A 22220-nucleotide genomic window follows, 5' to 3' on the forward strand; every position below is an offset into this window, starting at 1 on the left:
AGGAAGAAAACGAAATGTTCGGAAAACTTGTTTAATTCATTTTATCCAAGAAAAGTGTAAAAAATGTTTCCTGGAAATTGTCGTTAAAAAAACAAATTCGAACAACGGATCCGTTTCTCACGCATTAGAGCGCATTTGCGTTGTCACGGGTTGAGCAATTTTTCTGCTCCGATATCGTTTGTGCAAAGTCTTTTCGCTCTTAGAACAACAAATAGAATATACGAACAAAATATTCAAGTCAAAAGCATACTCTTCTGTAAATAAATATTTCAGCGGTACTTTTCATCTTCGTAGTTCGCAGAAATGCGACACGCTGTATGTGTTTTATGATAAATCCTGGCTTTCTCTGTGGAGTTTGGAGTTTGAAATTACATGATGACCATTTTCTAGATAGATCAAGTTAACAAATCAGTACAATTTGAGATCCGTAGCGATCACTATGGCTGAGATCGTGGCGAGACCCATCACCACCTTACTCGCGGGTACTGTAGCTGAAAGTTTCGCTCGTGCCAAGACCTTTTGCGTCAATTATCGTTAGCAAACATCCTCTTGAATTATTAAAACGGGAATATTTATTCATTTTTAGCTGTATGAAAGTATATATCACAATGTAGGAATGAAATGAGTTGATTGGAATGAAAGATTGAAGGTTACGAGAATTGAGATCAGTGAAGATTATCTTTTTGAAAACCACAATAGATGTCCATAATTGATGAATCAATTTCCTGCATCTTCTCTGCGTGCTTCATCTCTGCTTTTTTACGAATTAAAGTAGGAATCGAATTTGCTATGAAATGTGTCGGGGAATCTGAAATCAAATTATCAATCTTGGCAGAAATAGTTTACATTAATTTGTGAAAAAACAAAAAAAAAGTTTAAAAGCTCACTTGGTCTAGACAGATTCTTATCATGAAAATTGACATCAATTGATAATTTAGCAAGCCAATCCTTCTGTAGTTTCTGTTTTCCCTTGTGCAATTCTACAGCTCGAATAACCTGATAACCTCCAAATCGTCGAATTGGCTGCTGCTCACCCATTTTCTGACGAATTTGTTCAAGTAGAACAACTCTTCTTTTTGCTGGAATTTTTGAAATCCTCTTGTTTATATGATTCTGCTCTCCTTTGACTCGAATTTTTCGAAACTGAAATTGTTCCGAAAAGTTGTACTTGCCACTTAAAACTTCTAAAACCTACATATTTCTGAAGAGTTCGTGCAGCCCGATCAGTTTTATCTTCTCGAATTCGTTTGATTCGTCTGTCCATATCTGTCATTTTCTCATCATCTGTTTTCTTTGCTTCCTTCTCCATAAAAGTGTTCACATCTCGAGCTGGCAGTCTCAATAGAGTTTCGAATTTCTCAACATCGTAGTTCTGAAATTTCAAATTTTCAATTAGAAGAGTACGTCCCAGATTTTTTCAAGTGTCTAGGCATATCTACGTTACCCGAAAAATCAGTTTACCATATTTCGCTTTTAAACTTGCACTCCCATACTTTGACGGGTTATCTCTCGGCTGTCTGAAGATTTATCAAAAAATGTTACCTATCGAAATTAAAAAAAATATTTTGCACGTATTTTGTCTGTTAGCAAATTCTTGATAAAACCAAGAAGAACCGAGATATAAGTTGCCAAAGTAGAACGCCAAGAAGTGCTAGGTTACTTTTGGTTCAAAAAAAAGTTGTTAGAAAATTTTAAGGTTCTCATTTTGTGATGACTCATTCAAATTCCCAACCTTCGATATCTCTAATTTTTGCATTTTTTCCATCATTGTTTGGCTGACTGCCAACGCGTTCGCCACCTCATCCATTGTTTGTCCAATTTAATAGCCTGAAAATGATAAAATGATTAATTATAGATAAAAAGGAAAAAAGAAGTGAAAACAATGAGGAATAAAAGTAAAGTACAGGCTGGTTTTTGTAAACAAGTATATAGGTTTGCACTCATATGATAAGATAACATTGCTGATGCTACACTGTAGAGCTGGAATTTGAACAATAACAAAAAGTGAGCTATTTGGTTAATACGGAGCAAACTGGGAATGAAATGAATGAAGTACGTAAGTACCGTATATTCTGTACTTTTCCATGTACTAAAATGTCAAATACAGCACTTCAAAATACGAAACTCGTTGAAAAATAGGTGAAAACTGACAAATTGTAAATTTTCGACTGTAAGTAAAAACATTTCAAAATTTTTTGAACGCGGTTCCTATGATTTTTGACCGGGAAAATCAGATTTAGTTTCATTGAAAATATTATTCAAACATAAATATCTAAACTAGTCGCTTTATTGCAGAAAAAAACGAGACTGCTCAAGAATCATGAATATCAACTAAAAAAAATAGACGAAAAAAAAAATTGAAAGCCATAATAAATTTGCATGCAAAATAAATGAGAATTGAGATCACTTCCGGCTCAAAAGTCTCTAATTCGAATGAGCCCAGAAAAAATTATCAGGAAATCCTTTTATTGAGAGTGAAACATTTAAAAAATGATGCGAAAGAAATGTAGACCAGAGTTTCAATTAATTTTTGATATTAACAAATTTGACATCTTTGAGTACATTTTTGAGCACTTTTATTGGTTTTGGGATTAGAATGAAAAACAATCATTTTTCATTAATTTTGTCACCTAATTTTAATTAAAACATTTTTAACAGGAATTAATGTCATTTTGAATTAATAGATGTAAAAAAACTGCTCCATTAATTTCATATATTTTCTATTTTGATAGTTTTTTCTTTCATTTATAATTAGTGCACCGCAATAAAAATTTAAAAGCAATTCGGAATATGGAGAAATTATTCATTCTGTTTTCATTTCTTGGTACTAAAACTGGCAATAATTGGAACTCTACTCTAAAGGCAAATAGAATTTAAAATTGAAGAAGGAAGAAGAGGTTATTTCTGACCGAACACACGCTATGTGAAATTGATGAAAATGGATGGATAAAGGCGGGATGAGAAGAAGAAGAAAAAGAAGGAGCAATGTGTAAAGAAGATGTATATAACAGTGGCCAAAGAAGAAGAAGAAGAGGGTATTTGTTTTCAAAAGTGGCAAAGATATCTAATTCAAGTGTGTGAGCCGTCTTAAGGGATGCTAGAATATATGACAACAACATCAAAGTTAACAGAACATTTTTTTTGTTCTTGGAATGTATTCGAATGAAGCCTTCTATATAAAACACAGGGTATTGCAAGAATCATGAAAGGTTTCCAAATCCACGAACACTGAATCCTGACATAATTTTTTTGTAGTTTTTATTGTTTTTTATTGCACACAAAATCATAAGTTTTTTCTTTGAAAACGACCATCGAGTTGTCAAATTATCGAGCTATGTATGTTTATTTGACAATTGGCAACTTTCAGACTATTTTCCAGCTTTTTATCGTATGTTTCAGCATAAGTTAATGGCAATTTCAAATAAATTAAATGATTTTCTATATTTTCGCACTATTTTTTTAAATTAAAAATGTTTGATGAACTTTTATTATATTTTATTATTTTGAACTCTCAACTTGAAAAATACCTTTTCATTCTGTAATGATAAAAAAATACGTAAATATATGGTGACCCAACAAGTCGATTTCTGTTATCAGACTAACTTGAAGAAAACATTATAAAAATAATCATATATGCGAATATACAGCCATATCTCGGGGTTTGGATAAACAATAATTATATGAAAAAGGTATAATTTGAGGAAAACATCATTTTTTAGAAAAAAGTGCGATTTTTAATCTTTAAGGTTTTTTGGAAGTTCGAAGGTACATGCAATTATTTAGAATTATATTTTTTTTGAAAATTAAAAAAAAAATAATAATACAATTTTGATTCTAAAAAATTGATTTACCAATTGTTTTGAAATTACACTAATTCGAAAATTACCTTCAATAAAAATTATTTTTCCAATTTCCTTTTTTGTAGAAATCACATGAAATGAGTGCCAATTTGAACATATTTAAAACACTATTTTTTTCAAGTGATCAGAACCCAGCGGAGATTTTTATGGACTTTCTGCTGGCTGACGTTCAGTTTTAAATCTGAATTTCCAAGAAAAGTTATCTTTATAAATAATATAATCTAAATCCAAAAAATTCATCCAAAAAACATGCTCCGGTTTCTCTGACAAATCCCAACGGATTAGATTCGAGTTTTCTAGTGAAAGCACCAAAAAATGTATGTATTTATGAGTTTTTGTAAATGGCAACAAAGTTTCAAATTTTTTTTGAAAGTAACAAGTGTGGTGAATACAAAATTTCAAACACTTGGAAAGCATTGGGATAACTGATGTTAATAAATTCTGAGGTATATAATTTTATTTTAATATAATCTTTCGAGATTAAATGCTACTTTAATTATATAGTTGTTAATCATATAGTTGCAAAAAAAAATTAAAATAGTTCAATTGCCGAATTCACTTGCAAAAAATCATATCTCCGAATTTTCGCGTTTTTTGCCAAATATTCCTATTTTTTAATTTTGTTTCTCTAGTATATGATTTTAAACATTTTTCTGCCGAAATTAATTTTTGCTGAAAATTTAAAACTAGTTCAAAAATCGATTATTTAACTTTTTTCTGCGGAGAAAAATATGAGAATTGAAAAAAAACTAAAAATAGCCGGGGACCTCAAAAATGTCAGAAATATGTAAGAAATAGAGTAGGTTTTTGCGAAATTAAAAAAAAATATGCTAAAAAATTTAGAAAAATTTTACAAACTTTTAAACAGCTATATGTACCTCGTCATTATTCATTTTATATTATATAAGAAAAAAAGGCTGTATTCCAAATTTGAAAAAAAAACCGCAAATTTCAATAAAAAATATAATTCTACACAGTGAAAAAAGAAGAAAAAATGAATTCCCTTGTTGCAAAATATCGCAGTTTTCACCACCAATTTGTGATGCATTGAATGATTAAATTGACTCAATTAGCGTAATTTAGTTTACTACTCCCGACAACGAATACTTTTCGCATCAACAATTAGTAGAATTCAATTTTTTGTCACGAATTTCCATGAATAACATTTTTTTTCTTCAATTTTTCAAATAATAAATAAAACACTAGTAGTCATCCATCCGCTTTTAATTAAAATACTCAAGCTTCAAAGAATCAGCATAAGCTCTCAAAATGATATTAAAATTTATCTTGGAAATTCGTGAATTGGCAAAAATAATACGAATGAAAAATAAAACTAATTATTTTTGTGCATCGACACAAATTGCTCTTTTTGTTCTGCTCATAATACTATAGAATAACAAAAACAATTTTTTCAGTTTTTTGCAAAAAAAAGCAAAAAAAGAAGAGCTCAATAAACTGAAAGTGGAGAGTAAAATGGAGAAAAAACAAAAAAAAACATGCTTCTGATATTACATTTTTGGAGCAATTTTGAAATTTTAATTTTTCATGAGCTTAAAATCTTGGCTCCAGAATTCTAGAATATTCCACGAAATCATTTTCCGCATCCAACAAACTTCCCCGAATACTAAATCTGCCACCCTGTTCGGTGATGAAATTTAAAATGAGTGAAAAAGGACACAAAAAGGATGGGAATGCGTGTGTGGGGTGCCGGGTGGTGGGGTGAGAATGAATAATGAAAGAGGGTGAAAGGGGAGTGGGAGAAGCTCAGGGCTCTGGCTCTTTGGGTCAATACCCACTCGTTGTCCAGTGTCTCTCGTATCCCCATGGAGATACATGTTGTTGTTCGGTTATTTAAATTGAAGGATAAGGGGTCTGGATTAGAGAAGAAGGGGGAAACGCAGTGATTATGAGATCTACTTCAAAGTTTACTTCGGAATATGATTTAGGATTGTGGGTTATTTCAAGCTGTTTTTAACTGATTTTTGAAAAAAAGTTAGGGATATTCACGGGTAAACAACAAGACAGTTTGGAAATTACTTTAAGGAAACAATTTTTTTCAAAAAAAAACCCCGAAAACTATTCAGAATACTGGCATATTCATAATAGTTTAAACAATTTCAAAAAAAAAAAAAAAAAAATATATATATATATATAATCGGGTTTTTCTTTGTAGCTCACCAATGTACCTCTCGAGTTGTTTTTAATAGTTTAAAGTTTTATTACACCGCACGAATCGAAAGTGAACAAAATTATTATAAAACAGTCAAAAATGAAGTAGAAATACAAATCAAAACAAAATTAAAGTTTGCTTGTCATTGGCTTCAAATACTTTTCAACATGAGGAAGATTTCTCTCATTGAGTGGGCTCATTTGAGCCCATTTGTACAGATTCTCATATACATGTCCATCACGGCGACCGAGTACCTGAAAATAATATTTTTGTCCCATTAGAATTCGGAATTCGGCAAAACTCACTGAACGAAGCTCTCGATCACAAATATCAAATGAGTCGACAATTGAAACAGCATTGCGGCGAGTTTTTCTCATTGAATCGTAGATTTGATGTCGAATTTGTTGGACATCCGATTCGGAAAGATATCCATTAGCTGTCAAATCAGCCGACATTTCAATAAGTTCATAAGAGAGATAGAGTTCAGCAAGTGTTGTAAGTACATCATGAACTGCTTCATCACTAACTTCCTGCACACTTTTCACGAAACCACGGGCGATAAACAACTTTGTATGAGCACGAGCAGCCTGAAATGGAATTTTGTTTAATTGAAAATGTTGTGAGTTTTGGAATTGATTGAATGGGGATCTTTTGTTATGCCCATTTTGGAATCACCACGAAAAACTGAACTAGCAATCGATTCCCTCCGCTCACTTTCGAACCAATCAGCGTCTTCGAACTTCGCAAATAGCTAATTGATCACCTTTTGGAGGAATTTCGAATAAAGATTCTTCGCCAACATCAGAAAAGTGTCATTTTTTATTTTGTTTCGTTTTTGAAATCCTGACTATTTAAAATATCCCCGGTGCTCAAAGGTTTATATCAGAATGTTACAAAATCTTGCATGAGCTATAAAAAACCTCATATTTGTAATCATCGAGTATAACTTTTACTCCCACGAAAATCATAAATTCTTGGCCTCAATTTTCTTTCCAGGTATACCCAGAGTTCTCACACTTTATCAAAAATAATACAAACCTTAGTCCAGTCAACTGAATGATTTGCAAAAGCATAATCTCTCTCGATTCCCTGTTTCTCTTCTTCAATCATTTGACGATAAGCATGCATTACACGATGACGTGCAATGTGCTCGAAGTGGCTGAGCATCTTTGCGAACTTATCTGGAATCATATAATGACAAAACACTTTTCATATTCATAACGAGGGTGTATGTTCTTTGATTTTTCAGTATTTAAGTTAGGTAAGAGAAACCCGAAAATTTGAAAATAAAAAACAAGGCGGCGAGTCGGAAAACGTTGAAATTTTGAAAATTATTATCCAATTGAACAAAAAATTATTGCAAACTTCAAAAAAGTATAAAAACCTTTGAACTTTTGTTTGTGAAAAAATTGGGAAATGTTCCAAATTTAAAAAAATTTCAGGTGACTTGTACATTTCTGTTTCCAGTTGTATTTCAAGAAAATCTTTAAAAATAAAATCTGTATCTTTTTCCCCAACACAAACCATTAGTCTCGGTAATGTCCGGTTTTACAAGATATGCAACCAATGGTGCCATTTCTTCTCCCTTTTCGGCTTTTGCCGCCGCTTTCATTAGGTACTTGGACAGCTGCAGTAGCATTACCATGTTTTCTCCTTCATATGTGCATGCACCAACCGAGCAAGCTGCAAAACCATTTTAATTGCACGTTTTGACATTTTACTCACTAATTAGATGTTTGACATATAGGATACAACGCCCACGAGTTTCTATAGACATAGAGAATAGTCAGAATATGTACAACTGTCTACGTAAGCTGATTAGATGTATATTTAGAAAATATGTCAAAATAATGTGGCTTTCTGATATGAAGACTTAGGAAAGTACGGGAAAAATTAAATTAAAAGTAACCAACCAAAAAAAGAAATATTGAAAATATCAAAAATTGATTTTTGGTCCAAAAAAAACAACTGTTTTCAAAAATTAATTGTTTTCGGTGAAACTCGAATTGGTTTAGGTGTTTAAAAAATCATTTTTATCAAAAGTTTTGACAATTTGCAAAATTGTCGAGAAGTTGTGTTTCTGTCAAAAAATTGACACCTAAAATTAAGCAGCAACTAACTATACAAAGTCGGTAAATAACTGGCATCCGAATATCCATGTCCACCACATGCTTGTCTTGCTTGATCAATTGATTGAGATGCTTGATGAGTTACAACTGCCTTGAGTCCACAGGAAAGAGCATGCAAATCAGCAAGAACATCAGAGTTTCCATGTGAAAGTTGTTTAATACAGTTTTCAGTCATTTGACGAACAGTTGCAGCTGCCGTGTTAAAAGCAAAACAACGAGCAAGTCCCGGGAAAATACGATACTGTTGAGTTTGATAATCGAGAATTTGAACTTCTTGTGTTCCTGGCTTAATCTCTCCTTGTCTACGAACAGCTGAATATCGAATTGAAATAGCCATTGCCATTGCAAGATAATATGCTTGATGATAAATCATTTCAGATCTCATATATAACATTGTAGTATATCCGACTTTTGGATGAGATGGAGCCGTGTAGAGCCCTTCTTTTGATACTTTACTGTGCTTCATAAGCATATTGCGTCTTGGAATACGGTAGTTGTCAAAGGCCAAAAATCCGTTATCGACACAGTTCACTCCCATTTTAGTTCCAATATCTCCAACACGTACTCCAGACATTACAGAATAGGAATTACGGTCACGAATTGGGACGAAGAATGGATGAAGCCCATAGTTTTTGGTGTCAATAATCAAGTTTGCAACAAGGACGACATGTGTACAACTGGTTCCAAGACCTCCAGGCCACCTGAAAAAATATATCTTTTAAATCGGCATTGCTTTGATTTTGTTAAAGAAAAAGCGACAATAATTTTGTAGTCGCCCAAAAAAATCTTTCTTCAAGTTGTATATTTGTATTATGTCTTAATTATTTATACTAGAACATTGCAAATTTTTTGGAGTTGAAGAGTTTTCAAAAATATGTTGAAACTTCTTTGTTTGGAAACTACGAAACATTTACACTTTTTTTTGTAATATTTTTCATAGTCTACAGTAAACTAAAATATTCAACAAATTCTTGATAATAAATACTTCTACGATATCAACTACCTACCATTTTGTGGCCGTTGTAGTTGGCGTATGAATGATAAATTCTTCCGTTAGCTTATCGTAAGTGGCTGTAGTTTCGATGGCTCCGAGATTGGTTCCTGTAAACTTTTGATGACATTGCAATTCCTATTTAGCGTACTATGAACTTTTGATTTTAAATATAGCTGTAAAAAATTGAGTTTTCAAAATTTCTAATTTCAAACTAGGTTCTGAAAAAGATAGTTTGCATTTCAAATTTTCTGGTACTTTGGTGTAGGTTCCCAAGTTTGACCCAAATCTTGCCAAACTTTCTTCCAAAATTTCTTGTATCATAAATCTAATATAAACAGCATCATAGATGAAGTTTTGCCAAAGTCCTGCCCAACGCTTGTTACCAAATTTTTGCCAAATTTTAGGCAAAAAGTTGGCGCGAAATGCCGAGGATGTAGGTACAAAAAACTAGACACCAAGCGATTGGTTAAAAAATATTTTTAAAATATTTACATTTGAACCCTGATTTGCTTGGCAATCATGATTACTTCGGAATTAGTTACTTGATTCTACCCGCTTAAAATAATAAAAAATATATACAAATTATTTTCCACTTTCAACTTTCCCACTCCATTTCCTAAATATGTCTTATCAAAATAATCATTAATCATTCAACAAATTCTAGCCATATTTCACGTGTCACAGATTACTTGCGAAACATGCATTTTCGGTGATAAAATGTTGCAATACCCTTTTCCGGAGGGGGAGACCCCCGGTTCTTATCAGTAATTTATAAGCAGGTGTTCTGCAGAAACTCTTCTTTGAACAGTGTAGCATGATCGAACGGATTACTTCACTTACCGTGTCCGAGTTCCGTTTGGGCATAAGTTCCAATGATCTTGCCCTGAAGTGCATCCATCAGCCACCACTCCTGAAAGTGCAATTGATTAATAGTTTAATTCGATAAATGATGGGTTTTTCAATACTTTAAAGTATGTTTCAAAGCTTTTTCAAACATTTTCCAAAGTCATTTAACATACAGTTTGCTCATCGTCGGCTTGATTTTGAATAGTTGGCACAAACATCAAGTTATGAAGAGCCAATGGAAATCCTTCAATGCCCATTACATCTCGAATGATAACCAACATATCGAGATTATTGGTGAAATCAGCAAACTCGCCCACAGATTCCATGAGGTTTTTCAGCTGAAATTTTAAGAACTAGACTATTGTTTAAAAATTCGGTGGAGATGCGCTTGTCAATGAAAAATTTTTTGATGACGTATTAAGAATTATAGAATTGCCAAAAATAGTTGAAAGACTCAACTATGTAAACATGAAGTACATATAACAATAGATTTTTTGGTGCTCTTAATAATAATTTGAGAATATCGAAAAAGCGTTTCTTCATTCAAAAATAGCTGGTTTTCCAGCCGAAGCAATTAGAAAATCGCTCAAAATTGCCAGACGATTGGAAATTTCTTACAAGTTATCAAACAAATTTTCCAACAATTTTAAATTTTTAGACAATTTTTGAGCGTTTTTCCATTTGTTTCATCTAAAATTTAAGCTATTATCAAATAAAGAAAACATTTTCTATATTCTTTCTACATTTAACTTGGCAATTGCCGTCGGCTTAAAATAAAGTGCCAATTTCTAACCTTCCTGCTGACATCCTCCATTCTCTCGGCTCTTGTCCTATGAGCACCTGGAAGAGCATCAAATAAATGCCACCGCTTGGTTACTTCATCTCTCAATTCTCGAATTCTTTTCAGTGCATCTTCTCCTCCATGGAACACGGCGGCAAGAGCATCAGTATCGAATGTTCTACAAATATCTCAAACTTTAATTAGTGACGTTTAGTTATGTACTATCAAATTTGATATTGTTTAAGCCATCCACGTCATTTTCATTGAATTAATCGTAAATAAACTTGACGACTGATAAAATTGAAAAATAAAAAAGTTATTACCATTGAAATGACGAGTTCTAATTTTTTGAACCAGGTTTGCTAAAATAAATAGGAAAAACCATAATTTGCAGAGTAAAGAATGATATGGTTAATTACCGAATTGAGAAAAAAACAAAAGTGGTGAAACTTCGAATTGGAAATTATGGGAATTTCCTCGAAACTGCGAGCAAAAAGGCAAAGTGGCAAGTGCAGCTTGGCACTCATCCTTTGAGACAGTTTTTGAGCAACGTCTCTAAGCTTCAACTCTCATAAAATTAGATTTCAGAAAGTTAAAATATTTTGCTACATTTCTACATAAATATTCAATAAAAATTTTGGCTCAACAATAAGAAAAGGAGATTTATGGAGCCTCGAAAATCTCAGGTTGAAATGATGACATTATGAAATTTAAAATTTAATAGTAACATTAGGAATTATTTTCAGCAAATATAATCCCTTTAAGGATATTTTTTAAAAGTTACGCTTTAAATCTTTCATCAGTCAAATCTTGATTGTCTCCATCTTGAATCAACTTATTCAGCGGCATCTCTTTTTTCTGTAACACGAATAAACTGATTAGTGTGTTTCAAACTGGAAAGTGAATGAAGACAAAAAGAAGATAGCGATAAATCATGCTCTCTTCTATCAGTATTTATAGAGCGGAAAACCCATCGAGAGAATTGGAAAACCCGGAGATGAACAGAGCACAATGAGAATGGAAGGAGGTGACGTAGTTGGGTATAGAGAGTTGGAAACAGCATTAGAGATGAGAAGAACATGGGAATAGGAAACATGAAAAATGTGGTCAAAGATTAAAAAATTAGACGTCCATGAAATACAGTTTATTCCTATTTGCACACTACATCGTGTTGCGTTATTTTTGAATGACTGATTTTTAATAATTTCTTGAACTGTAGTCCCTGAAATTTTTATAAAATAAAACAATTGGAGCTCTGAAAAATTCCAACCTGTTAAACTATGGTAGATAGTATTATATATCTACTCTAATTTTCTTTCTTTGAAATTTTATGGGTGACAACTGCCGCTCGGCTTAATTATTTTCGACAAATTCAAATTGCCAAAAATTTCCAATTTCCGAAAATATTGAAAAAGAATTTTCATAACAAAAAACACTTACAACTCTATTTTTATAAATATATTTTATCAAATTTCCTTACTTTTTTTCGGTTCTCCTAGGACCGGTAATTTCTAGAAATATGAGGCGTTGCATTTGTAGTTTGAAGATTAAAATTTTAAAAATTTTGAAATTTCCAAAATATTTCAAAACTAGAATTTACCGAAAATGCTCAATTTTGTCCGTACTTTGTAATTTGTGTTGTACTCTAACCCGCATTGAGCAGGATTAATTTAAAATTTCCATCGACAAGTGTACTATATTGAAAAAAATTGATATATATGTTTTTCTTACTATATATTTTTATTTTCTGCTTCCTCATTAATATTTCTATTTCTTAATCAATTTCAGTTAGTAAAGATTTATTCAAATTAATGAAGCATACTGGGTGCAGCAATAAGAGTAATACAAATGGCGATAAAGAATCCAGAAAGTACAAGGGACACCCAAAAAGAAACAGTATAAAATCGTGATGGTTTGGATCCACGGAATAAAATGAATGTGAACAGAATTCCGGCGACAAGGCCTCCAAGATGACCATACATTGACACCTGGAAAAATTAAACGATGACACGGAATCTTTTCAGATTTATAAATATATATATATATATAAACCCCTAATTAGGGGTTTTTTTTTTTGGAAAATTGACATTTGGTGGCTTTGCTCTAAAATATGAACCTAATTTGGAAGTTGGCTGGGCATGGCTTAAATGAATTCAAATTTTGCCTTACAAAGGTACCTTCTATTGTTAAGCACCTAACAAATGTTTACTCTAAGAAGCTTAAAGAATTGATACTTCCTATTATTCCGTCTCTTCTTCTGCCTTATCTATGAATCACTCCAAAAGTTGCAAACAAAAATTCTTATAATTCTCAAATCGAAACTTTTTGCGAAATACGTGAGTTCTAGAACTAATTCCCCATAGTGTAGTACCCCGGAATTCGGAACAAGCTTTGTTCCGTTTTCTGCGTTTTTCGGATTTATCATTTCCTTTTCGAGTATGACATTGATTTATCTATTCAGTTTTGTGAGAACATTTTGTTATCAAAGTTTTCTATTTTCAAAAGATGAACTATGCATCATACTCACCATCACTTTACTTTGAAAGGTTATATCTCTGTTCATTTCGAAGTTATCAATAAATAATCAACTACAAATCGATAGAAAAAGAAATAATAAATATGTTGTCAGTTGACAGTTTTTGTATAAAACAAACGACAACTGAGATATGAGCTGTCAAAGTTGAACAATTAAATGCAACACTAATTATTGTAATTCTAACTTTAAATTTACGATATTGGATATTAAGTATTTATTTTATTTCCGCGTATTTTAGTTTCATACAGTTAAAAAAAGTTTACTTCAAAAACTCACTACATCGTTTAATGAAATTTGAAATTTAGAAACAAAGTTTCAAACCATAAACTTTCAAGTTTAAATCACATGTAGTTCTTACTTTATCAATTCTGGGAGCAAAGAATCGTTGATAAACTGCCAAAACGTAGTCAAGTGCCGCAAAAACAATAAGAATTGGCAATCGACATGTTGCATTCTCCATCTCTTTAAAATTTGTTGCAATTGTTGTAATGTGTGATGCAATGAGAGAAAACGAGCCCGCTGCTCCTCCACAAAGGAATACAGTTGGATCAAGAGCCAGGGATAGAATTGAACCTAAAATAGACATTATTCGAAATGGTAGGCAGTTCCATTTTTCATTAAAAAGTTTCACAAAACAATAATGTCTTGAACTTTTAATTTTTGGCAATTTCAATAGTTTTTTGTATTTGACCCAATATTGATAATAGGCAAACTGTCCTTTTTTATTTTATGCCTTCATTTAAAAAAAACCTGGAAAACCTACCAAAAAGTACACCCATAAAATACAAAATATAAATTCTCCATCGATGAACCAACTCTAATGGAACTCCAATTGCCAACTGAATGAGAATGTTGAAAATGATGTGAAAAATTCTGTAATTTTTCTGTGAACTTTACTACATTTTTGACGATAATTCTACAGCTTCTTAATGGTCTTTGTCAGAAATTTAAAAACTTTTAAAAACTAGACTTACCCAACATTGATTAGACAATAAGTGAAAAGTCTCCAAAGCTCTGGTAAATGATATTGAGAAACAATAAGTGGAGACATCGTAGGAATTGGACCAGAAAGCCAAACACCTTCAGATGAATCGACAACGTAATAGAGATAGAAAGCGAGTTGAACGATAGAGAGAAATATTAGAAAAATAGGTGGTGGAACACATTTATAGCGTTGAAGTTCACTGAATACGTGAATTCTTTGATTCTTTGGGGTTACTGTCAGAGCCGCTCTGAAGAGATATTCCCGTAGACGATATCCTTTGCATTTGCTCATCTGTAAAGGGCAAGGTTAGGAGGCGGTTTTTTTTGTTGCTAAAACCTACCAAATAACAGAAATCAGCAAAATCGACAGGTTTTCCTTCACGCATCTCCAAGTACAAGGACATCTTTTGGAGTTCGTAATGATCAAATCCAAATGAATATGTACTATCACGAATTGTCTTTTGCATTTCTTCGCATTGAATAAGACCATCGTGATCGGTGTCGAACTGTTAAAGATAAAGTGAATCATTGTAAAAACAGGAAAAAAAGGCCAAAAATTTCTAGAGGATTCTTGATCAAGACATGTTTCACTTGAAATTCAGCCCAAACTGATAAGAAAATAAATCTGAAACTCTAAAAACTCACAGCTCTAAAAATCCTGATCCAAGAAGAAGCTTCAATATCATTAACAGGAGCAGATTCTCTCCATTTATCATCCATTTTAAGACTTCCTATTCTTATAATATGAATATATCGTTGTTCTTCGTCTTCGTCTTCTTTTTTACCGTTTGAATGAAATGACGAATTCTGAAAGAACATGATGAATCAGATTGGTTAGTTACCTGATCATATTGCCACGTCTGATGTTTATTGGATTAAAAACAGGTAGCACTCGAAACATAAAATGGAGGAAAAAAGTGCGTTGTGCCAACGCAGTTTCGAAACGGTTTTCCAAATCGATCCAATCGCATAATTGAGATTTTGCGGGTGCGTGCGCGGGATTAACCGACAAAACAGTCTCACCGGTTATGGTTGAGGTTTTTGGTGGTTTTAAAAAGAATCGAAAAACGAAGCAGTAGTAATATACATTTTTGATGAGAACGTAAGAGACGAAAAAGAAGGAAAGAGAAAGCTACATAAGTATCCAAGCAACGGAATAAATATATACTCACCATTGCAACAAACGAGTACAGAAAGAGACGATAACAATTGAAATGCTCATCTAAAAGACGAACACTTCGTAATTTTGATTTATAGACAAAAAGAGAGGAGGAGAATGTTCAAAACATTTGTAATCGCTTGAAAACAATGCGTAGAGAGCATGACATTTTTCGAATTTTTTCCAAATATTTTTTAAAAATGTTTTTAACTTCCTCTATTAGTTTTGCAGTCTAGATTTATTTTCAATTGGATGCAGTAGTTCGCGGCAATAGCGTCCCGGATTTTCTACAAAAAGAGCCAGTGGAGCCTGACATTTTTCATTGGAATTTATTGATAAATTTAGAAAAAATATTTTTCTTATATGAAAACAACCTTATTTTAATTTGGAACAACTTTTTAAAAATTAATATCTGACATCAAACTAACTTTTTTTTAAATCCCCGTAGCTATTTTATTGCAAATTTTGTGTTCTTTCAGAATTTGAAAACTAAATTTTAAAAAGTTTCATATCCGCTGAGTTCAAGCAGAAAAAGTGGATATTCAATCATACATTTTAGTGCACAATTTGAAATTGATTAAACCGACCATTTATATGCAAAATTAGTAGTTTTTCCGATTTTCAAAAATTAATATCTGGCTTCAAACTAACTTTTTTGAAAATCCCCGTAGCCATTTTGTTGCAAATTTTGTGTTCTCTCAGAATTTAAAAACTAAATTTTAAAAAGTTTCAAATCCGCTGAGTTCAAGCAGAAAAAGTGGATATTCAATCATACATTTTAGTGCATAATTTGAAATTGATTAAACCGACCATTTATATGCAAAATTAGTAGTTTTTCCGATTTTCAAAAATTAATATCTGGCTTCAAACTAACTTTTTTGAAAATCCCCGTAGCCATTTTGTTGCAAATTTTGTGTTCTTTCAGAATTTAAAAACCAAATTTTAAAAAGTTTCATATCCGCTGAGTTCAAGCAGAAAAAGTGGATATTCAGTCATACATTTTAGTGCATAATTTTAAATTGATTAAACCAAGTATTCAATGATTACTCTTATTCATAATTAATTTGTTTTTAATTTCGAACGTCTTAATTTTTATGCTTGTACACATTAGCTTCGAATTTATAGATATCACAATCAGAATTATTTCCACAAATTCGAACCACATTTCTGATCGATCCGTCGTCATCGTATCCATTGTTTTTTCCACAGTTCGTTGCAAACATAAAAGAAGGTTCGGTAAAGGGAAAAAGTGAAGCTGTAAAAATTGATGTGCACACATTAAACTGAAAGTATAAAAATGCGATGAGCATATTGCTGTATTCTGATTTATCAGAAACCGGAAGAGATGCGTCATCTCATTCTTCTTCTCGTCACAATTTCAATGGTTTCAGCAATGGGATACATTGGAGGTCAGTTGAATTCAAATGTAGACGTCTAAATATGAAAATTTTGTCAAATCTTACGCGCATGGATCTCACCACGCGGACAACAAGTTACTGTAGTTTGAGACAATTTATTACCTTTTTCAAATTACACCAAAATTGTTTTAAAATAAAAGTGACGATAGTGACACATAAAATTAAATTGGCACGCGAAGTGTTATCATTTTTTGGCCATCTAATAATATTTAAAAGTTTAATATTTTTGTAAAATCAATTAGGAACCTTCTATTTTCACAATTAATCTACAGAAAAAAACGAAATTTTCTATTTATTCGTAGTTAATTCTTTTAAATTAAAAGTTAAAGTTCTTAAAGGAAACCGCGGTTCTCCAAAGAAGCCAACTGGAGATTGGCCATCAAGATTCCCACAACATCCAGCTGGATTTAGCTATAAATGCAAGAATAGACAGTTTGAAACATCGGGACCTTCACAAAACCAACCACCAATTGGAAATGACGGAGAAGAGACACCAAAACCAACTCCAAAACCAACTACTACCACAACAGTCAAGCCAACTTCACCTACCACGTTGAAAATGACGTCACCTACTACCACTACAAAGAAGCCTGCACCAGCTGCTCCAACTGCTACAACATTCTGGATCAGAAGCCCAACTCCACCGAATACTCCAGCACCAGTAGTTAAGGGAGGTGCAGCATATACCCTCGGACACCCACAATTTGCTACAGTTAAGCCAGTATCTGTATTTGCACCAGATGCTGCATTGCATCCTCTTAATGGAGCTGCTGGAAATATGGACTTTGATATCAAACCTGTTGGAGTCCCGAAAGGCCCGAGAGCAGTTATCGATCCAGATGCATAAAGGTTTTTAAATAAATGAATGAAATTTGTTGTTTGAAATCATTTTTTATACTTTTTATATTATATAAAAACTTGTTCACCTCCTACAAGTGAATTCTGCAAGCGCGAACATTAAAAATTCACAAAAACTTTTATGGGCAAGGGGTCGGCTGTATAAAAGTATCGAAATCGTGCAATACATATTCCGTTTAACTTAAATGATCGGTTCAGTCCGGGTGTTGGTACTTCTACTTGCCTTTATAGTAACGGCTTCTGCCATTGGATACAGTGGAGGTAAGCTTCTTCCTAGAGAGCACCTTATGGAGCCCAGAGTTAAAAAATTAATGATAGATTTTCCGGAAGCTAATCGAGTGGAAATTTCGTTTTGAGATAATTATTTTCCACTTCAAACGCTATTTTCAGCAAAAATACATACGTTGTTTTTGGAGCTTTCTATCTCCGCGAAAATGAGCCGTCAACTAGCAAAATGTTAGGCATATATTACGGACCACAAAATTCTCGGAACGCGTATTGCGCAACGTATCTGACGCGCAAAACATCTCGTAGCGAAAACTACAGTAACTCTTTAAATGACTACTGTAGGACTTGTGTCGATTTGCAGGCTCGATTTTTGAAACTAATTTATGTCCGAATTTCGAGTGTTGTCATTTTTTGTGTTTTCTTTTACTATTTTACCAATTAATAAATTATTTCCGTAAATCGACATAAGTGTTACAGCAGTCATTTGAAGAGTTAATGTAGTTTTCGCTACGAGATGTTTTGCGCGTCAAATATGTTGCGCAATACGCATTCTCAGAATTTTGTGGTCCGATAATATATATTGGTGATCATTTCTTCAATCTCAATGTGCATTTTGCTAGATCGTTTGGAGTGAAAATAATGACAAAACCGGGCAATTTTTATTACAAATTCGGAATATTCACTTTATTGATTTTCAAAAAACATCTAATCACTTCCTAATTAAGCTTAAGAAAATCGATTTATGAAATCAAAAAAATTCAGGTGGTTACCAGCCACACTCTTGCGATGGAGACTGGCCCGAGAAATTCCCAGAAGCGCCAAAAGGATTCCAATTCCGTTGTAAATGTCCATGCAAGTGCCCGCCAAAATCTCCAACGACTACTTCGATTTCGACATCAACTGTTTCGACAACTCCAGAAAGACTAACTAAACCTTATGAGGAGACAGATACACCAATCCCAACTCATTCTTCTCCAAGTACATCAACATCTACGTCAACATCAACTTCAACTTCAACCTCGACATCGAGATCAACTTCCACTGTTACTCCCACCACCAGATCATCGACGACGACAACAGCCACCTCCACACCTACATCTTCATCGAAGGCTACCACCACCTCAGCTCAGGTGATTTATATTTCGTTCATTTCAATAAAACTAAATTTTAGATTACACAGCCTGAAATCCCACAAGCTGCCCCAGGAACAGTTCTTAAAGGCGAAGAGTTCCCAGTTAAACAAGACGGGTTAGGTGATGGTGGCGTTGTCCATGGACCTGGAACGACATTTTGGATCAGAAGCCCCACCCCGCCAAATATTCCACTTCTTGTCGGAGGGCAATCCCGATTGGCCACAGTTCGTCCAGATTCCCCATATGCTTCAGATGCTGCTCTCAATCCTTTAAATGGCGGAGCTGGTGATATGGAATTCGGCATCAAGAATGTTGGAACTCCAAAAACTCCAAGAGCAGTTATCAATCCAGACGCTTGAGTGAATAAATGCAACTGAACATGAATTTCGAAATGAAAAAATTTATTCTGAATATTCTTTTCTTTTATTACTAAATATTTTTCGATAGTTATTAGCGGTGAACTTCTAACTAACACGACCAGTGAACTTCTGTGGTGATCCGCTTCCTGCTTCGTAGATTTTCTCTTCGATCATCGAATGAAGGCGGTTCCGTTGGCCAGGGGAACTGAAAATATTCAATTAATAATGGAAAATATTTGAAGACGTATTTACTCGAAAATATTTTCAATGAATGAACTCTCAGCGGACTGATTTGGTGTTGGTGTGGATGGTTGGAGGCTTCGGCGATGGACAACGACATCTGAAAACTCAAATTTTTAAAACTTTCTCTCAAAAAACGAACACAAACAAACCACTCTGAGGTTTATCCGATAAACAGAAATCGAACGATGCGGCTCGATTTTTGCGTTCGACAAACCCGAATGGCGAGTATCCAAGTACCGGAGAAGTAGACTGAATTGAGTCATCGCGGCCGCTCTGTAAAACAATTTATTTTAATTTAAAAAATACTGACAAATTAGAGCTTACAACTGTTGGAAGCGTAATACTAGTGACATTCATAATTGAAGAATCGGCTTCCGAGAAAAACGACGAATCCGCCGCTGGCGGAGCGTGGCCGGTCAGGCCAGCCGATGACCTTTTCTTCTTCTTCTCTTTGTTGCCCGACGTAACAAGCGAGAGCAGACTTTTCAGCATGCTGAAATTATTGAAATTAAAATAATTTTGTTTCGAAATATCAAAAACAAACAGGAAAATCTACAAAATTCATGCAGAGCCAACTGGCTAGCCAGTTCAAAATTCAAGAAATTCAGAAATATTTCCGATAAAAAATTAAAATGCAAGTGCGCTCTGATGGAGTCTTGAAAGGGAGGCAATTCAAATTTGTCAACCGCGCCATTTGACATTTTAATTTGAATATTTAATTTGCTTTCCAGAGAAGTTGAATGCTCAACAAAAAAAAATTCCAAATTGTCCTTCAACGATCACTGGGACAAAGCTATAAATTTTAAAAAAAAGTATTTTATTCATCTACTTTCCTCTTTAAAGGCGCAAATCCTTTGGCATTTAACAAAAAAGTTGTCGTGTCGGGACCGGGTACCGTACTTTAATCGCGAAATGTCGCATCTGGGTAATATTAACATTCTAACTTCTAAAGATACGTTCTTTTCTTGATGACTTTCTCATCCAAAAAGTAGACAAAATTTATTATATTTGAAAAAAAAAAACAATCATCACACAATCTTTATTCACAAATTCACTGGAGTTCCCATAGTCTCACTTCAACTTCATATTCTTCTCAGTAACATCCACAATGATTGACAATTGAGCAATCGATTGTGTAGTTGCCAATTGAGCCAAAGTCTTGCTCATGTCATTTGCTGAGACTGGCTTGGAATCTGAGTAGTTGAGCTACCCGATACAATACGACAGACGAGGATTGAAGTTTTGATCAAGAAGTCTGAAATTTCTATAAAAATCAGATTTAAAAACCCAGAAATTAAAAACTTACTGGCGACAACAGAGTTGATGGAAGTTGATAACAACTTCTTCCAAACGACAGTCCGAGGGAAACTCGTCAGTAAACATGGACTGAGCACTGAAAAAGTAATTTATACAACTTTTCACTAACTTCTAGCAAACCGTCTTTGGAGTACATCACAATGAAGAAGCAGAAACTTGACATTAACCATTGTAACGTATCTAGCAGATCCTGTCGTATGTCCCGATAAGTATGTATAAGTCGGAAGACTTTTCTTAGAAGAAGCATCAGACATGGATGAAGAAGAAGTATTCGATTGAACAATCACCTTCTTTGGATCTTCCGTAGAAAGTGCAGATGGCTTCATTACCGACGGAAGAGTAAAATACTGATTCGATTGTTGAATATTTCCGACTTTCAAATCACTCTCCGAAGAACTCGCCGGTCTGGCGAGAGTACGTCTTTTCCTCTCGCTTGATGTAGTACTACTGATCTGGCTGACAACCCGGATGAATTCTTGGCAGCATGCTGTGGTCCTGCAGCCTGTTCAGATTCTTCGGCTTTTGGTTCTCCTTTTGAACCGGTTTCTCGTTTTTCTGATATTTGTTGTGAGTCGGATGAGTGGCCAGTGGCTCACGGGAGAGTACGATAGTGTACGAGTGAAGAGTTCCATCTGAAATAAATAGTTGAAGCAATTAAATTGAGATCGAGGCGTGATGGGGTGCCTCTTTAAAGATGCTTCAGATGCGCTTTCCAGATGAAAGGCGGGGGAAGCGGATAGGCATTCTCAGATCTGATAACTTACCGTTAGAAGTTTCAATATTATGCTTATGTGTCGAATATTGATAACTCTATGTACATCCAGGAGATATTTAAAAGCTTACCCTATGTAATTTGCCACGGTCGAATCCATAACTTTTCCTTATCGCTGCAATTGAATCGGAAACAAATTGAAAACTGAATCGAAAAATCATGATTTTTTTTAACTTTACGTGTTTCACGTATTTGTTAATTTATTTACCATCTAATGTACGGCTTGTAATAAAAAAAATTAAATTCACAAAGAAACAATTAATTAATTTCGAAGCAACTGGAAATTGGTTCGACCTTCTTGCTCATTGCCAGTCGTTATGTTAATAATTTATCCACACAAAGTAATGCACTACGGATTTCACTATTATTTTCCTTTTTCTATATTGGGCAGCAGTGGACTATCAGGAGACATCGGGTACTATTGGGAAACATT

At 33.6% G+C, this 22220-nt stretch overlaps 6 protein-coding genes, 1 non-coding gene and 1 pseudogene across 9 annotated transcripts; 2 read left to right on the plus strand and 6 right to left on the minus strand.

Moving 5' to 3' along the window:
- Positions 1 to 556: 556 nt before the first annotated feature.
- C48B4.3 (uncharacterized protein) lies at positions 557 to 1834 on the minus strand. Its single transcript, NM_066717.2, has 4 exons — positions 1733 to 1834; positions 1196 to 1372; positions 888 to 1143; positions 557 to 808 (listed from the first exon to the last, which is right to left on the minus strand). Exons 1-4 carry the CDS (start codon positions 1805 to 1807, stop codon positions 666 to 668), a joined length of 651 nt encoding a protein of 216 aa, NP_499118.1. The 5' UTR covers positions 1808 to 1834; the 3' UTR covers positions 557 to 665.
- Positions 1835 to 6057: 4223 nt separating this feature from the next.
- acox-1.5 (putative acyl-coenzyme A oxidase acox-1.5) lies at positions 6058 to 11638 on the minus strand. Its single transcript, NM_066718.6, has 10 exons — positions 11565 to 11638; positions 10793 to 10958; positions 10173 to 10337; positions 9994 to 10063; positions 9167 to 9260; positions 8151 to 8860; positions 7555 to 7713; positions 7069 to 7211; positions 6336 to 6617; positions 6058 to 6284 (listed from the first exon to the last, which is right to left on the minus strand). Exons 1-10 carry the CDS (start codon positions 11627 to 11629, stop codon positions 6159 to 6161), a joined length of 1980 nt encoding a protein of 659 aa, NP_499119.1. The 5' UTR covers positions 11630 to 11638; the 3' UTR covers positions 6058 to 6158.
- Positions 11639 to 12565: 927 nt separating this feature from the next.
- rom-2 (Inactive rhomboid-related protein 2) lies at positions 12566 to 15109 on the minus strand. Its single transcript, NM_001379864.2, has 6 exons — positions 14946 to 15109; positions 14642 to 14806; positions 14291 to 14592; positions 14080 to 14189; positions 13675 to 13889; positions 12566 to 12768 (listed from the first exon to the last, which is right to left on the minus strand). The coding sequence occupies exons 1-6, from the start codon at positions 15018 to 15020 to the stop codon at positions 12589 to 12591; spliced, it is 1047 nt and encodes a 348-aa protein (NP_001366679.1). The 5' UTR covers positions 15021 to 15109; the 3' UTR covers positions 12566 to 12588.
- A 1680-nt stretch (positions 15110 to 16789) lies between these two features.
- Positions 16790 to 17762, plus strand: C48B4.12 (uncharacterized protein). 2 transcript variants are annotated; one of them, NM_066720.4, is made up of 2 exons: positions 16790 to 16868; positions 17207 to 17762. In NM_066720.4, exons 1-2 carry the CDS (start codon positions 16805 to 16807, stop codon positions 17722 to 17724), a joined length of 582 nt encoding a protein of 193 aa, NP_499121.1. In that variant the 5' UTR covers positions 16790 to 16804; the 3' UTR covers positions 17725 to 17762. The 2 variants fall into 2 exon arrangements, with proteins under 2 accessions (NP_499121.1, NP_499122.1); NM_066721.5 differs by having other exon boundaries at positions 17216 to 17762.
- On the minus strand, positions 17482 to 17580 carry F58A4.18. Its single transcript, NR_052620.1, has one exon. It is a non-coding gene; the product is annotated as an Unclassified non-coding RNA F58A4.18 (non-coding RNA).
- A 151-nt stretch (positions 17763 to 17913) lies between the features above and the next one.
- Positions 17914 to 19508, plus strand: F58A4.1 (uncharacterized protein). Its single transcript, NM_066722.4, has 3 exons — positions 17914 to 17996; positions 18726 to 19093; positions 19135 to 19508. The coding sequence occupies exons 1-3, from the start codon at positions 17921 to 17923 to the stop codon at positions 19453 to 19455; spliced, it is 765 nt and encodes a 254-aa protein (NP_499123.1). The 5' UTR covers positions 17914 to 17920; the 3' UTR covers positions 19456 to 19508.
- On the minus strand, positions 19484 to 20191 carry F58A4.2 (uncharacterized protein). Its single transcript, NM_066723.4, has 4 exons — positions 20023 to 20191; positions 19848 to 19971; positions 19708 to 19795; positions 19484 to 19660 (listed from the first exon to the last, which is right to left on the minus strand). Exons 1-4 carry the CDS (start codon positions 20188 to 20190, stop codon positions 19561 to 19563), a joined length of 480 nt encoding a protein of 159 aa, NP_499124.1. The 5' UTR covers position 20191; the 3' UTR covers positions 19484 to 19560.
- A 578-nt stretch (positions 20192 to 20769) lies between these two features.
- F58A4.12 lies at positions 20770 to 21887 on the minus strand (annotated as a pseudogene). The gene is made up of 5 exons: positions 21859 to 21887; positions 21780 to 21823; positions 21136 to 21647; positions 21005 to 21091; positions 20770 to 20953 (listed from the first exon to the last, which is right to left on the minus strand). Coding segments are annotated over exons 1-5 (856 nt in total).
- Between the last annotated feature and the right edge of the window lie 333 nt (positions 21888 to 22220).

The sequence above is a fragment of the Caenorhabditis elegans genome, chromosome III (genome assembly GCF_000002985.6).
Source record: "Caenorhabditis elegans chromosome III".
Taxonomy (NCBI): domain Eukaryota; kingdom Metazoa; phylum Nematoda; class Chromadorea; order Rhabditida; family Rhabditidae; genus Caenorhabditis; species Caenorhabditis elegans.

Excerpts from the sequence above, each read along its gene's own strand:
- C48B4.12 (NM_066720.4), top strand. The coding sequence starts at position 16,805 with ATGCGTCATCTCATTCTTCTTCTCGTCACAATTTCAATGGTTTCAGCA. Across the intron at positions 16,869-17,206 it reads AGCAATGGGATACATTGGAG|TTCTTAAAGGAAACCGCGGT; the intron begins GTCAGTTGAATT and ends TAAAAGTTAAAG.
- F58A4.1 (NM_066722.4), top strand. The coding sequence starts at position 17,921 with ATGATCGGTTCAGTCCGGGTGTTGGTACTTCTACTTGCCTTTATAGTA. Across the intron at positions 17,997-18,725 it reads TGCCATTGGATACAGTGGAG|GTGGTTACCAGCCACACTCT; the intron begins GTAAGCTTCTTC and ends AAAAAAATTCAG. Across the intron at positions 19,094-19,134 it reads CTACCACCACCTCAGCTCAG|ATTACACAGCCTGAAATCCC; the intron begins GTGATTTATATT and ends ACTAAATTTTAG.
- rom-2 (NM_001379864.2), bottom strand. The coding sequence starts at position 15,020 with ATGGATGATAAATGGAGAGAATCTGCTCCTGTTAATGATATTGAAGCT. Across the intron at positions 14,593-14,641 it reads TTGCTGATTTCTGTTATTTG|ATGAGCAAATGCAAAGGATA; the intron begins GTAGGTTTTAGC and ends TGCCCTTTACAG. Across the intron at positions 13,890-14,079 it reads TTTTATGGGTGTACTTTTTG|GTTCAATTCTATCCCTGGCT; the intron begins GTAGGTTTTCCA and ends TGTCTATTTTAG.
- C48B4.3 (NM_066717.2), bottom strand. The coding sequence starts at position 1,807 with ATGGATGAGGTGGCGAACGCGTTGGCAGTCAGCCAAACAATGATGGAA. Across the intron at positions 1,144-1,195 it reads CACGAACTCTTCAGAAATAT|TTTCGAAAAATTCGAGTCAA; the intron begins GTAGGTTTTAGA and ends GAACAATTTCAG. Across the intron at positions 809-887 it reads TAAGAATCTGTCTAGACCAA|ATTCCCCGACACATTTCATA; the intron begins GTGAGCTTTTAA and ends ATTTGATTTCAG.
- acox-1.5 (NM_066718.6), bottom strand. The coding sequence starts at position 11,629 with ATGCCGCTGAATAAGTTGATTCAAGATGGAGACAATCAAGATTTGACT. Across the intron at positions 10,338-10,792 it reads TGGAGGATGTCAGCAGGAAG|CTGAAAAACCTCATGGAATC; the intron begins GTTAGAAATTGG and ends TTAAAATTTCAG. Across the intron at positions 9,261-9,993 it reads CCAAACGGAACTCGGACACG|GAACCAATCTCGGAGCCATC; the intron begins GTAAGTGAAGTA and ends AAAAGTTTACAG.
- F58A4.2 (NM_066723.4), bottom strand. The coding sequence starts at position 20,190 with ATGCTGAAAAGTCTGCTCTCGCTTGTTACGTCGGGCAACAAAGAGAAG. Across the intron at positions 19,972-20,022 it reads GTATTACGCTTCCAACAGTT|AGCGGCCGCGATGACTCAAT; the intron begins GTAAGCTCTAAT and ends ATTGTTTTACAG. Across the intron at positions 19,796-19,847 it reads ATCGGATAAACCTCAGAGTG|ATGTCGTTGTCCATCGCCGA; the intron begins GTTTGTTTGTGT and ends TTGAGTTTTCAG.